General features: G+C 45.3%; 1 protein-coding gene across 1 annotated transcript; it reads left to right on the forward strand.

Moving 5' to 3' along the window:
* The first annotated feature begins 215 nt into the window (after window positions 1-215).
* Window positions 216-15,573, forward strand: NODAL (nodal growth differentiation factor). Its single transcript, XM_063963688.1, has 3 exons — window positions 216-256; window positions 2,377-3,140; window positions 15,086-15,573. The coding sequence occupies exons 2-3, from the start codon at window positions 2,514-2,516 to the stop codon at window positions 15,236-15,238; spliced, it is 780 nt and encodes a 259-aa protein (XP_063819758.1). The 5' UTR covers window positions 216-256; window positions 2,377-2,513; the 3' UTR covers window positions 15,239-15,573.
* The last annotated feature ends 559 nt before the right edge of the window (window positions 15,574-16,132 follow it).

Genomic DNA, 16,132 nt, shown 5'->3' on the forward strand with positions numbered 1-16,132 from the left:
AAAATTTTACAGGGCCACTTTTTGTTTTCAATCCACCCCTGCTCTAAGATACAACTGCAGCAAAAGACACAAGGAAGGCCGCAATTTGACTACAATCAGGCCAATATGAGGAGGCCCCACTCAACAGACCCCACCCCCTCATTAGACCTCACCCCATCAGGGCTGCTTCCATAAATTTCCTGGGCTGGTTTTCCATCCTAATCCACCCCTGTGATGGTTTATTAGGCACAGGGCTGTTTATAGAAAGCATGAGACTGTAAGCTAAGTATTACTTTTATTTTTCAAATAGTGAACCTAAACAACCCTGCACTTATAGGCAGCTTTCCTGCATATAGCAGGTGATCCTGTGGCTGTGGGGCCACTTTCCCTGTTAAAGCCCCATGAGTATATGTGTTTTTTGTCCACCGATTGGTGGTGTTTGGGGCCCTTACCAAACTTTAATATGAGACCCAGAAATGTTTAGCCATGTCCCTGCTTTAAATTCTTGATAATCCAATACTAGATTGTTCTGAGTGTGCTGTAGGCAGTGTGTGCAGAGTAGTGATGGTTGTGTGTCAGGAATATAGATTTATGCTGTCTGCATATCCCACACACTGCACATTATGTAGTGCTCCCAAGATGGCTGCCTCCACCCATGGGTCTGTTGGCTCTGTGGGTACAAGTTATTTTGCATATCGCCCACTGTATTCTGTTTTATCCCCATTGTCTACCGTATATCCATGTATTTTTATCCCATTCAGATAAAATATGTATTGTACCCAAGATGGCTGCCTCATCTGATACCATCATGGGTGTAATAAACAATTGGTGGAACTGTTGCTACAGTGGGTATATTGTTTTCCATATGTCATTTGGCATCTTGTGTATGTCATATAGGTATAACTGATTATTTATGTATAACTGATGACCTAAGTATTTGATGTGATGTAGTATTGTTTATTGTGCCACTTGAACACAAAGTCAGTGTCGGACTAGAGCATGAAGGGCCCACCAGGGGAATGCAGTGTAAGGGCCCATGCTTAAAATGCATGGCCAATCAACACAGGGGATGTGGCCAGCTCCCCCTGAGGCTTGGCAAGCCATTAGAGACACCTAAATGACCCTCTAATAGAATGTATAATATGAGAGCAGTCTAGTACATGACATTAGAGAAAGGGATGGGGCCCACCAGGGTTTTCCCACTACGCCCTTGTGGGCCAGTCCAACCCTGCACATAGTGAACCCCAGATGATGATTTTGATAAATGTGTTGGCACTGGCAGGCAGCACAAGGACTCAGTGTCTGCACTCCATCCTCCTCCCCTCCATCAGTCCTTATCTCTCCCTTCCTCCATCCTTCAGTACTTATCTCTCTCTCTCTCTCTCTCCCCCACCGTCTCTCAGTCCATATCTCTCTCTCCCCTCTGTCTTATTCTCTCTCTCTAAATCCCTCACCCCGAGTACCGGCCTCTGCTTTTGTCTCCTCTCTCTGTGGTGATACCTGCGGCCACCCTGCCAAGCAGACTGTAACATATAGATCGGACAGGCTGTGCACAGGGCTGCCGAGAGAGGGGGGGAGAGGGTACTAATTACCTGGCCCAGGTCTGTTGGAGGGGCCCAGTGGGGGCCCAGGTCCCGTTTCTCCCTTACCTGGCAGCTGCAGCTTTTTTCCTCAGACCAACACACACTGCTGTGTGCTGGGCTGCAGTGTGGCCAGCAACGCACTTAAAATACAATTTTTTTCTGCATTCTTCTCTAAGGGTGCATGGCCACACCTCCTTTTTATTAGGCCACGTCCCCTGAAAAGTACCTAGGCCCAGTCAGGCTCTCTACTGCCCTGGCTGTGCATGCTGGGCGGGCAGCGCTGGGCTGCACAGCGTTACCTCTGATGTCATGGCACACTGCTCACAGACGTCTGAGCTGTCTGCTACAAGTGCTGAGTGCTGCCTGGCAATAAAACAAATAAAAAAAGCATGCGCTGACTAATCCCAAAATCCTGGGATTAGAATCTTCAATCCCGGGATTCAAATCCTGACTCCTTTAGGCCAAAATCCCGGGATCCTGCCAATCCCGATCCCGAAGTTGGCCACCCTACTTTGAATTGAATCGATCCATTGTGTGTGTTTTTTTTTTGTCTTGCTGGGCATACTGCATATGTTGTTTTCCTCATGCAACAATTGTAGTGCGCCCATGTTGGCAGGCGCAAATTTCACTGTATTACGTGCTGTTTACTTACCTCATGTGTAAGTTGGAGAAAAGCTCTATATAAATATAATTTTTTATTAATATTCTCTTCAGATGTTATTATAACCATTTAATATGGCTGTGGTGGTATATATTTGCAATTCTTAATTTGTGTTTAACTTTTTTTCTTCTTTTTCTTTTTTCCTACATTCAGACTTCAAAAAAGTGGGAGAACGATACATCCTTGTGTTTGATTTTTCTTCTCTCAGCCGTGATGAAGAGCTTCAGTATGCTGAGGTCCGATTTAGGCAAACTGCTTTAGAAAAGCCATCAGACGATGGGGTGCATGTGATGATGGATGTTTTTCATGAAGACTCAACATGCCAAAAGCTTCATGAGTTATGCAAAAACAATCTCCATTTGGGTTTATTTAAAAGTTCTTCTCAATCCAGAGGTTCTGAAAGTTGGGTAGTGTTAGAAGCTACAGAGATAGTCCAAAAGTGGTTTGACAAGATTGACACAGTTGGTGCTCCTGTTCATTGGAAACTTAGAGAAAGGCTGTTAGAAGAGAATGTCAAAAGGAGATACAAGGACAAAACAGAACAGCAGCTACTCATGTTTGTATATTCCAATTCTTCCAAAAAGGAGAGGTCCTCAGTGACTGCTACGCTTCTGCTAGATGCAACACAATCCAAATTCCTTACACCAGTGCCGGTCTTCAAAAACAATACTGTATCACAAAGACGTAAAAGAAGAAGCCACATGATCAGAGAACGCGTTCAGGGCATAAAGCAAGCCTCACATGCTGACAATATGAGCAATCTTTGTAGAAGAGTGGACTTCATTGTGGATTTCCGGATGATCGGTTGGGCTACCTGGATCATTCATCCAAAAAAATACAATGCTTATCGGTGTGAAGGCACCTGTCCAAGTCCAGTGAACGAGAGTGTCAAACCAAACAATCATTCATACCTTCAGGTACAAACACAATTGCTAATGTAGCTACAAAGTAAAAATATTTGTTTTTTACTATTTCTTATCAACCAGTAATATGAGAGATAGAAGATTTTGCAAGGAGGAAATTATTGAGATACAGTATAGTGGAGGAGACATATCAAATCTTGAATATATTGGAAATCCCAATATAATGGCGCTTAGTGGGAGACTTCTGAAGCCCTGGAGAGAGATAAAGTGGAGAGAGATAAAGGGTGGGATGTACTAAACTTCAAAATGCAGTCAACCCTTGGTCAAAAAGATTGCCGCAATATGCTTTAACCACTTGCCTGACATGGTCGCATCAGATGCGACCACACCAGCAAGTGCTTTATCAAACCAGGTCGCACAGGATGCGAGCAGTCAGATACATGGTGTTTGCAGCTGCAGGGAAGAGAAACTTCCCTCTGCTGCCACTCTCAGGGGGACTGAAAGGTCCCTCTGCCTTCGCACACCCTTCCCTAGTGTCTGCTGTGCTGCTGATCACTGCTGATCGGTCAGCATAGCAGGACCCTTCCACCCAGTGGCTGCAGACAATAGCAGCCGCTGGGCAAGTATTAATTAATACTCCCCCCAAGTCGCCCCCTGTGTACCTGGCGGCCGTCCAGGCCTTTAAAATGAAAGCTGCGATGTTTCCGATGATCGCAATGGTCCGATGGTGATGACCGATGTTCAAATGTTTGAAAAATAATGCCGGCAGCGGGGGAGAGCAAAGAGTCCCCTTGCGGGCTAGCTGCGCTCGCCATGCTGCGGGCTCGGTGGCTCGCCACAGGTTCTGTTCCCACTCTGTGGGTGTCATGGACACCCAAGAGTGGGAATAACCCCATTGCGACGGAATTCCAGCTATCGGTGTTATTGGCTGACGGGATTCTGGCGTCGGTATCATGACCGTCGGGATCCCGACAACCGGCAAATTAACTGTATCGCGGAAGATCTATCTCTTATGTAATTATTCATGCATACAACGTTAATAAACACTGGTATGCATGTGATCAGGGCTGGTATGTATCACATAGAATATGCGATACATGATGTATCCCGCCCAAAGTACCAACCAATGTGCTCCTAAGTATCATTTTACAGGCTGTGGCGTACATGTATGAACTGTCACAGATACTGCATCCCCAGACATATCACAGTGCCTGTTCAATGCCTGGGGTGCTATATGCCCCAGTCTTTATCTGCGCTTCTATCTATTAGATAGTGTGCCGATATGCTATGCTATGTATGAACGGTTGGTCTGAACGTTCCGACAACTGCAGCCAGGGACTGTGCATTGAAAAGAACAATAAAGGTTTTATTTTTTAATAATGCTGCTGGTGCCGCTGAGAGGAATTTAACCATTGCATGTGCAGTTTGCATGCAAGCACCAGTCAGTGGCAGTTCCCCCAGTAAAAGAGGGAGAGCGGAGATCACCGAACAGGTAGATTTATACTTCACTAAATTTGCGAAGCAGGTCCATACACATACCAAAAGTGCCAGCAATAATGCATCTCCGACTGAAAGTTTTTAAAAATGACAGAAGCGGTTTGGTTAGTACTTTTTCTCTCCATTTTATCTCTCCCCAAGGTTTGATGCATCCAGGGGCAGATTGGGATGCCGGGATACCATGGTGGTTCCTGGTTGGCCGGTTCCGTTTCAAATCAATGGCATTGTGCCCCTCCTATATCGCGCCCAGTTGCCACGATCGGAGCGCATCTCCAATCGGGCAACGTTAGCTGACAGACAGAGCCTGACGGCCGCGGCTGTTTTTTGAACAAACTGTCCCTTACTTTCTGCAGGACTTCTATAAGCCGTCGCGGCTCATAAACAGCGGACCCGACGTTCACTCTGGGGAGCAGGGCCGCCCATTAAAAGTGCTGCAGAAAATGCCGGGCGCCTGCTCCTGATTCAGTCCCAGCTCCTTCAGTGAGGCCCTTCTAATATGTATGGAGTGATATACTGCAGTGTAATGTGTATGGAGCGATACGGGCGGTGTAATGTGAATAAGGAGCGATACTCTGTAGTGTAATGTGAATAAGGATCGATACGGTGCGGTGTAATATGTATGGAGTGATATGGTACAGTGTAATGTGTATGGAGCGATACGGGCGGTGTAATGTGAATAAGGAGCGATACAGTGCAGTGTAACATGTATGGAGTGATATAGTGCAGTGTAATGTGTATGGAGCGATACGGGCGGTGTAATGTGAATAAGGAGCGATACTCTGTAGTGTAATGTGAATAAGGATCGATACAGTGCGGTGTAATATGTATGGAGTGATATGGTACAGTGTAATGTGTATGGAGCGATACGGAGTGGTGTAATGTGAATAAGGATCGATACGGTGCGGTGTAATATGTATGGAGTGATATGGTACAGTGTAATGTGTATGGAGCGATACGGAGTGGTGTAATGTGAATAAGGAGCGATACGGTGCAGTGTAACATGTATGGAGTGATATAGAGCAGTATAATGTGTATGGAGCGATACAGAGTGGTGTAATGTGAATAAGGAGCGATACGGAGCAGTGTAACATGTATGGAGTGATATAGAGCAGTGTAATGTGTATGGAGGGATACGGGGCGGTGTAATGTGAATAAGGAGCGATACGGTGCGGTGTAACGTGAATAATGGACACTGCTGTGTGACGTAACTGAGAGGGGAGCTGGGTCAGAGGCGGAACTAGCGACAGGGATAGGGAGCAGCCAAAATTTTGCCTAGGGCATCAATGTTTTTATTTTTTCCCCTGTGGTGGCCAACGTGCTTTATTTTTTTTGCAAAGTTTTTTGTCTGCATATGCCTCTGCGTTTCACCATGCATGCGTCCCGATGGAGTTTGTGCAGAGTTGTAGTACAGATTCAGACGCATGCAGTAGTGTATTAAAAATGTGGGGGAATTCCTTGGTGGTTACAGGGGGTTGGCTAATAACACTCAGATGTATCGTAGTGCAGGTGTGTTGCTGAATGTGGTTGTGTACAGAGACACTGAATCGATGACATTGGAGGCCATACTCAGATGGATGATCTGCACCTAGCACAGGGCTAGTAAAACTTTAAATGGTGTGACTGATGGTGGCGTCAAAAGATGCACAAAGCATGATTGCAGCATCTGTACATACTGACAGTGGGTGTCTCACTCCTTGCACATTGGGTGCATGAATGTAAACCAGTGCAGTGTATTGTAACGCCATTATCATGCTGCAGCAAAAGATGCAAGCAAGGCCGCAACTGCGTCCAACTTAGTAACAGGACCTATGAGGAGGGATCCCACCTCCCTTGGCAGGCCACACCCCCATTAGGGCTGCTTCCATACATTTCCTGGGTTGGTTTTCCATTCCAATCCGCCCTGGATGCATCTCCCCAGAGTTTCACTTGTGAGTGGCTGTCAGTAACAAACTGTAAAGGGTGAACAGAAAGCGTTTCTGTCACATGTAGCCAAACATGTATATACACATGATGTTGGATGTATAAAAGACCATCTATAGGGGATGCAGTCAGGATCCCGGCAGTCAGACTACAGATGCCGGTATCTATCCCGACATTGATTGAAATGCTGGCGCCAGCATCCCGACCGCCGGAATCCCGATCGAGGACTGCTGGTACTCCACACTGGTAACCTGCTGGGGGGAGGGGGGGAGGTTTAGGCTGCGGGTGGGAAAGATTTGGGTTAGGCTGTGGGCAGGGGGTTTTGGGTTAGGCACCACTGGGGAGGGAGGGTTATGTTTAGGTTGTGGGAAAGGGAGGTTAGGGATAGGCTGTGTGGGGGGGGCGCAAAGTGGTTAGGGTCAGGCTGTGGGAAAAGTGGGTTTAGGGGTTAAGGGATCAGGGTTACCTTACTTAACAGTAGCTGTCTGGATCTTAAGCTCCAAGATGCCACTCTCTGTATTTTGATAGCAGGCATCCCAATAGCCGGGGATCCCGTATCCAAGCCCATCTATAGCACAGATAGTGAGATGATGACCTGCTTGACATCTGAACAAAGTCATTGGCTGGCAACATTATACTGGGTATGAGCAGCATTAGAGGTTTATATTCGTAAAACAGGATAGGTATATCTGGCACGAAGTTGCTCACTTTACTTCAGGCATACCTATGTCATGTCTAATAAAACAGTTACAAGAATAAATCGAGATGCAATTGCAGAGTCAGAAACTTACTATTCAAGTTTTTTTTTTACTGTATAAGACTCTATTGAATATATCCAGCTTCGCAGACACTGGGGGTAATTCAAATTTGTTAGCAGTTGGGCAAAACCATGTGCACTGCTGGTGGGGCAGATGTAACATGTGCAGAGAGAGTTAGATTTGGCATACCTCCGAACTGTCCAGATTTTCGCGGGACAGTCCCGTTTTTTTGGGACTATTCTGCTGTCCTACCCGCGGGCCGCAGTGTCCCATGCTGGTGGTGAAGGGAGGGGGGGCAGTTGGCAGGCTCTGTCTCTCGCTGCCCTGCTTAGCAGAGCAGCGGTGAGTAGACGTTGTGCGCATGCGCACAGCTTCTATTCACAGGTGACAGAGGGAGAAGGGGCATGCCAGCAGCTCAGAGAGCACTGGAAATGCCACCTCAGTTACGAAAACAGGGGGCGTAGCTCACGATTGCTGCACTCCCGTGAAGCCATGCCCCCTTCATCAAGCCATGCCCCCTTTTAAAAATCGGGCGCGGCTTCGTCGCACAGATGTCCTTTTCCCCTGCAGCCAATGTTGAGAGGTATGGATTTGGGTGGGTTATTTTGTTTCTGTGCAGAGTAAATACTGATGTTATATCTGCCCCCTCCCCCCCTGCAGTGCACATGGTTTTGCCCAACTGCTAACAAATTTGCTTCTGCGATCAACTCTGAATTACCCCCACTGTCCCTTGTGAGCATGTTCACTTACATTTTGAACTTATCTGCAGAGATTGACCTTCTTCAAACTTCTCGCATCCCTGACCACTTGCTGTGAGGAGAAGTGAGATAATCTCACATTCTTACACTCTCTGAGACAATCAGCAGGAAGTCCTGGTCTATTAGCATATGACAAGCTTCTTGTTTAAATGAAACAGATTAATAGCATCCTTTAGCAAAGTTTACTAATACCCCTAGACATGCAAATGCTTATTTAAATAGTGAAATAAACCTAGTCAAGTTCAAAATAAGAGTAATGAACCTAGACAATACAGGTTGAGTATCCCATATCCGGGTGTAGTATGGTATGCCGGCGCTCGGGCTCCCGGCGACCAGCATACCGGTGCCGGGAGCCCGACCGCCGGCATACCACAGCATACCGGTGCCGGGAGCCCGACCGCCGGCATACCGACAGCGTGGCGAGCGCAAAGGAGCCCCTTGCGGGCTCGCTGCGCTACGCGCGCCACACTATTTTATTCTCCCTCCAGGGGGGTCGTGGACCCCCACGAGGGAGAATACTTGTCGGTATGCCGGGTGTCGGGATTCCGGCGCCGGTATACTGTGCGCCGGGATCCCGTCATTCGGCATACAGAAGACCACCCCCATATCCAAATATTCCAAAATACGGAATTTTTTGAGTGAGACAGATAGTGAAACCTTTGATTTCTGATGGCTCAATGTACACAAATTTTGTTTAATACTAAAAATTATTACAAATATTGGCCCTCATTCCGAGTTGTTCGCTCGGTAAATTTCATCGCATCGCAGCGATTTTCCGCTTAGTGCGCATGCGCAATGTCCGCACTGCGACTGCGCCAAGTAAATTTGCTATGAAGTTAGGATTTTTACTCACGGCTTTTTCTTCGCTCAGGCGATCGTAGTGTGATTGACAGGAAATGGGTGTTTCTGGGCGGAAACAGGCCGTTTTATGGGCGTGTGGGAAAAAACGCTACCGTTTCCGGAAAAAACGCAGGAGTGGCTGGAGAAACGGGGGAGTGTCTGGGCGAACGCTGGGTGTGTTTGTGACGTCAAACCAGGAACGACAAGCACTGAAATTATCGCAGATGCCGAGTAAGTCTGGAGCTACTCAGAAACTGCTACGAGGTGTGTAATCGCAATATTGCGAATACTTCGTTCGCAATTTTAAGATGCTAAGATTCACTCCCAGTTGGCGGCGGCTTAGCGTGAGCAACTCTGCTAAAATCGCCTTGCGAGCGAACAACTCGGAATGACCTCCATTGTATTAAATGACCTTCAGGCTGTGTGTATAAGGTGTATATGAAACATAAATGAATTGTGGGTATGTACACAAACTTTATTTAATGCACAAAGTTATTAAAACTATTGGCTAAAATGACCTTCAGGCTGTGTGTATAAAGTATATATGAAACATAAATGCATTCTGTGCTTAGACTTGGGTCCCATCGCCATGATATCTCATTATGGTATGCAATTATTCCAAAATACGGAAAAATCTGATATCCAAAATACTTCTGGTCCCAAGCATTTTGGATATGGGATACTCAACCTGTAATAATACGTTTATATAGCTTTAAATATGATTTCTGAGTGATTTGGCTGCGCAAACTTTAAACTGGCCGCATGAGCCGATCTGGTTACCAACTTTGTATTTTAATCTCCATCCCAACAGACCAAAATTGGGTACAATCGCTTTTGAATTTAACTTTCAGGGCTGTAAATCCCGATGGCTGATAACTTCCATTGGGTTATGTGTGACATTGGTAATCAGAGCGGATATATGCATAGTCTGTGGCCAGTTTAAGGGGGCATTCTATTTGTAGCGATGTACTGTCGCAATGTATAGGGATGCAGTTATGTTTCAGATGGATGGGATCCTGGCGGCCGATATACTGATGCCAGGATCCCGAAGGACGCAGCAAGCCCGGTGTCTAAATACCAGTGCCCAGGGCCGGATTATGGTCTGTGGGGGCCACTGGGCACCAAATTTGTGGGGCTCCTACACACTGTCCTCACAACTGCAAAAAAAACATCGGAGTAGGAGTACAGCATTTACCTGTCTCCTTTCCGACCTCCTCGGCAGCTGAGCTGTCCCTTTACTGCTGCGGCCGCCGAGGAGCTTCACTCACAGCAGTGTGAAGTCTTGCGAGATAATGTCAAATCTCGCGAGACTTCACACTGCAGTGAGTGAAGCTCCTCGGCAGCCGCAGCTGTAATGGAACATCTCAGCTGCCGAGGAGGACGGAGAGGAGACAGATAAATGTTGTACTCCTACTCCAATGTTTTTTTGCAGTTGTGAGGACAGTGTGTGGGGGCCCCGGGATGACCGCCCCTTCTGCCCCGCCGTTAATCCGGCTCTGCCAGTGCCGCTTGGGATACCGGCATCATAATACCAACAGCCGGAATCCCAAACCTCCATTCACTGGGACGGGCTGGCGTCCGGCTTGAAGGGGGAGGGAGGAGGTTACTTTCAGGCAGGAGAAGGGGGTAAGGGTGCAGGGCCGGAAAGGTTAGGGATAGGGACCGGAGAGGGAGGGTTAGGCACATAGAGGGGAAGGCTAGGGTTCGGGTTCAGGGATGAGAAGGTTGGGGGGGGGGGGTGGCTTGTCGGATTTCTGAATTATGGGACGCTGCTGTCAGTATTCTAACCGCCGGCATCCCGTCTATTGCAAATCAAACTGATCCCAATGTATGGCTGTGTACAGCACTAATTACTAGAGATGAGCGCCTGAAATTTTTCGGGTTTTGTGTTTTGGTTTTGGGTTCGGTTCCGCGGCCGTGTTTTGGGTTCGAACGCGTTTTGGCAAAACCTCACCGAATTTTTTTTGTCGGATTCGGGTGTGTTTTGGATTCGGGTGTTTTTTTCCAAAAACACTAAAAAACAGCTTAAATCATAGAATTTGGGGGTCATTTTGATCCCAAAGTATTATTAACCTCAAAAACCATAATTTACACTCATTTTCAGTCTATTCTGAATACCTCACACCTCACAATATTATTTTTAGTCCTAAAATTTGCACCGAGGTCGCTGTGTGAGTAAGATAAGCGACCCTAGTGGCCGACACAAACACCGGGCCCATCTAGGAGTGGCACTGCAGTGTCACGCAGGATGTCCCTTCCAAAAAACCCTCCCCAAACAGCACATGACGCAAAGAAAAAAACAGGCGCAATGAGGTAGCTGTGTGAGTAAGATTAGCGACCCTAGTGGCCGACACAAACACCGGGCCCATCTAGGAGTGGCACTGCAGTGTCACGCAGGATGGCCCTTCCAAAAAACCCTCCCCAAACAGCACATGACGCAAAGAAAAAAAGAGGCGCAATGAGGTAGCTGTGTGAGTAAGATTAGCGACCCTAGTGGCCGACACAAACACCGGGCCCATCTAGGAGTGGCACTGCAGTGTCACGCAGGATGGCCCTTCCAAAAAACCCTCCCCAAACAGCACATGACGCAAAGAAAAAAAGAGGCGCAATGAGGTAGCTGTGTGAGTAAGATTAGCGACCCTAGTGGCCGACACAAACACCGGGCCCATCTAGGAGTGGCACTGCAGTGTCACGCAGGATGTCCCTTCCAAAAAACCCTCCCCAAACAGCACATGACGCAAAGAAAAAAAGAGGCTTTTTACTGATATTTGGTGTTTTGGATTTGACATGCTCTGTACTATGACATTGGGCATCGGCCTTGGCAGACGACGTTGCTGGCATTTCATCGTCTCGGCCATGACTAGTGGCAGCAGCTTCAGCACGAGGTGGAAGTGGATCTTGATCTTTCCCTAATTTTGGAACCTCAACATTTTTGTTCTCCATATTTTAATAGGCACAACTAAAAGGCACCTCAGGTAAACAATGGAGATGGATGGATTGGATACTAGTATACAATTATGGACGGGCTGCCGAGTGCCGACACAGAGGTAGCCACAGCCGCGAACTACCGCACTGTACTGTGTCTGCTGCTAATATATAGACTGGTTGATAAAGAGATAGTATACTCGTAACTAGTATGTATGTATAAAGAAAGAAAAAAAAACCACGGTTAGGTGGTATATACAATTATGGACGGGCTGCCGAGTGCCGACACAGAGGTAGCCACAGCCGTGAACTACCGCACTGTACTGTGTCTGCTGCTAATATATAGACTGGTTGATAAAGAGATAGTATACTCGTAACTAGTATGTATGTATAAAGAAAGAAAAAAAAACCACGGTTAGGTGGTATATACAATTATGGACGGGCTGCCGAGTGCCGACACAGAGGTAGCCACAGCCGTGAACTACCGCACTGTACTGTGTCTGCTGCTAATATATAGACTGGTTGATAAAGAGATAGTATACTCGTAACTAGTATGTATGTATAAAGAAAGAAAAAAAAACCACTGTTAGGTGGTATATACAATTATGGACGGGCTGCCGAGTGCCGACACAGAGGTAGCCACAGCCGTGAACTACCGCACTGTACTGTGTCTGCTGCTAATATATAGACTGGTTGATAAAGAGATAGTATACTCGTAACTAGTATGTATGTATAAAGAAAGAAAAAAAAACCACGGTTAGGTCACTGGTATATACAATTATGGACGGGCTGCCGAGTGCCGACACAGAGGTAGCCACAGCCGTGAACTACCGCACTGTACTGTGTCTGCTGCTAATATAGACTGGTTGATAAAGAGATAGTATACTACTAATATTATATACTGGTGGTCAGGTCACTGGTCACTAGTCACACTGGCAGTGGCACTCCTGCAGCAAAAGTGTGCACTGTTTAATTTTAATATAATATTATGTACTCCTGGCTCCTGCTATAACCTATAACTGGCACTGCAGTAGTGCTCCCCAGTCTCCCCCACAATTATAAGCTGTGTGAGCTGAGCAGTCAGACAGATATATAATATATATAGATGATGCAGCACACTGGCCTGAGCCTGAGCAGTGCACACAGATATGGTATGTGACTGAGTCACTGTGTGCTGTGTATCGCTTTTTTCAGGCAGAGAACGGATTATAAATAAAAGTGGTGGTCACTGGTCACTATCAGCAAAACTCTGCACTGTACACTACTGAGTACTCCTAATGCTCCCCAAAATTAGTAAATCAAGTGTCTAAACGGAGAGGACGCCAGCCACGTCCTCTCCCTATCAATCTCAATGCACGTGTGAAAATGGCAGCGACGCGCGGCTCCTTATATAGAATCCGAGTCTCGCGATAGAATCCGAGCCTCGCGAGAATCCGACAGCGTCATGATGACGTTCGGGCGCGCTCGGGTTAACCGAGCAAGGCGGGAAGATCCGAGTCGCTCGGACCCGTGAAAAAAAACATGAAGTTCTGGCGGGTTCGGATTCAGAGAAACCGAACCCGCTCATCTCTACTAATTACAGTAGCCCATCATCACAGATATTCCTGCACACATCCGGGGGTGGTTCTATGGTATTGGCCAAATGGTCCGAATGCCGGCAATTTGCAGCTATCGCAAGGAATATAACTGCTCCAGTAAAGGCCCATACACACGGTGAGATTTGGGCTATGCCCGATTCTCACTATGCAACAGGGGCTAGGTCGGCATCGCAAGCACATAATGAGTGTGCTTGCGATACTGACTATGTGCGATTTTGGCTAAGTGTCAATTTTGACTATCTCTTCTACAGAGATAGTCAAAATTGACTTGCCTGCACAGACTATCTAGACTTGCGATGCCAACCACGTGGGACCGCACATTGGCATCTAATCGGGATCGCAAGGTGACTTTCACCTTGCGATCTGCACTAACTTTTCTTATGATTTTGCCTATATAGTCAAAATCGTAAGACAATATCTCACCGTGTGTACACACCATAAGAGTCATAAATCCACAGATTAGTTCAGGAACTGTTTCTAAATTACATTAATAGATTCAATTACTTATTCTCACAAGGAAGCTACTTTTAATGTATTTCAAACATTTTGAAGTTTTTTGTTAGCTACATAAGAAATCTATAAAAGTATAAGCAATAGAAACATCTTTAAGAAAAAAAATGGTACAAATTTTATCAGAGCAGATATAAGACAGAGCAACAACTATTATGACTGTAACTTTTCCTTTCTATACTTGGTTATGCTGTTGGTTTTAATAAAAACAGATTGCATACAAAAAAGGCATAGCAATAACATAATTTGTTTTTCCTTAAAAAACCTTTGCTGCAGGTTACACCTTAACATAAAAAAGAGAGCGAATACATACTGTACACCCTCTCAGGGTAACCCAGAAATCATTACAGTAGCCATAAGGGAGTCTACCAAAAACCAGTTCTCTGTTAATGTAGAATGTGACAGTTTGAAACAATAAGGACTAATGGATGAGGAAGTGCTAGAATCCCGAGAAGGAGGAGAGATGTGATCGTGAATGGTCGGCAGGCGTGTGTGTGTGTGTGTGTGTGTGTGTGTGTGTGTGTGTGTGTGTGTGTGTGGGGGGGGGTGTTGTGTTGTCGGATGATGACGACAAGGTGCCTCCAATTAAATTCAAATTCTTTCTTGCTGTACAAAAAGTGTGCATTCAGCACTGGAGGTTATCAGTGTCTCAACTAGAGCTAGTTATTTATTTATATAGAGCATATGTATTATGCAGCAATTTACAGAGAGAATATTTAATCATTCACATCAGTCCATGTCCCCGGTGGTGGTTACAATCTATATTCCAAACCACGTGTACACACAGTAGGTTTAATTTAATCAAAAGTCAATTAACCAACCAGTAAGTGTTTGGAGTGTGGCAGTAAGTGTTTGGAGTGTGGGAGGAAAGTGGAACACTGGAAGAAACCCACACATAAAATACAGAACAGCCGTCACTCATACAAATATGTAATTCTGCTGTAAGGTGGAAACATGAAGAAAATAAGGAAAATAGTATCAGGAAACAAGTTCCGCAAATCAGCAGTAATCACTAGTTATTTGCTCTGTTGTATACAAATCAGCACCAACTAAGGGGAAGCAGAAATTAAATATTTAACTGTACAAACACCATGTATATTCCTAAATTGCACTATTTTCCATGTTTTGCCAAGAGTAAAGTATTAGTCACTATAACTGCTCCAAATTAACTGCTTGTTGGGTTTTCATTGCAGAGCTTAGTAAACTTGTATGATAAACAAAAAGCTCCAGAAGTGTGCTGCGTTCCCATCAAGATGAGCTCTCTCAGTATGGCATACTATGACCATATGGATGTCACTTTCCAAAAGCATGAAGCCATGATTGTAGAAGAGTGTGGATGCCAGTGATGCCTGGGGCACAGAAAGTCCCCTATTCCAACATAATACTTGTGGCTTACTTACTCCTCACCGGACGGTCAACATAAAAATGGAGCCTGAAGGCATATTGCTCATTGGAGACAGATCAAACTTATGCACATCATTCATCTTTAGAAGATTCTGTTGAATGTCATACTCTAGGCACCCCACAGTATTACACCGGGAGATTCAATTCTCCACTATAGCCATAGAGGTGCGGAGGACAATTATAGAGGTTTGGCTTTCATCATTTACAGTGTTGTGCGCTGCTGAACACTGCAGCAGCACAACGTCAATCATTGAATTTTCCAATAAGAATAACAGAATAGTAGCAATTACTGTAATTATTATGTATAAATGTATATATGTATTTTTTTTTTCAATGTAAATTTATACAAGATAATATTTAAAATAAAACAATGTTTAACCTTGTTTTATAACCTTGGATGTTTTAGAGTTTTAATAAGACTGCAAAAATTGTGCAAAGCCCTTAAAAATATTGTTATACATTAAATTCTTAATTTTTACATTAGTCATATACAAAAAGATAATAATAATAATAATTAATAATAATAATAATAATAATATTATAGTAATAATAATAATATGCTTAGGCTGGATATATACCAAACAAGCATGTCAGTGGAACTGCTGTTGCGCCGACAGAGCGGCCGATTCAGGTAAGTTTACCCACTTAACAATTGGTTGCTCAATGTGTCAGTCCTCTTATCCAGCTGGGTGTTATGAGTCACCCCTGAGCCTCTTGTTTGTATGTATTCTGACTGTCTCCTAACAACTAGGATGCTGGTTGCTACGTGCAGCAGCACACCTGTTTGGAATACCTTGCAAATTTTAATTATAAGCAGGACAAATACCACAGTCCAT

The sequence above is a fragment of the Pseudophryne corroboree genome, chromosome 3 (genome assembly GCF_028390025.1).
Source record: "Pseudophryne corroboree isolate aPseCor3 chromosome 3, aPseCor3.hap2, whole genome shotgun sequence".
NCBI classification, from domain to species: domain Eukaryota; kingdom Metazoa; phylum Chordata; class Amphibia; order Anura; family Myobatrachidae; genus Pseudophryne; species Pseudophryne corroboree.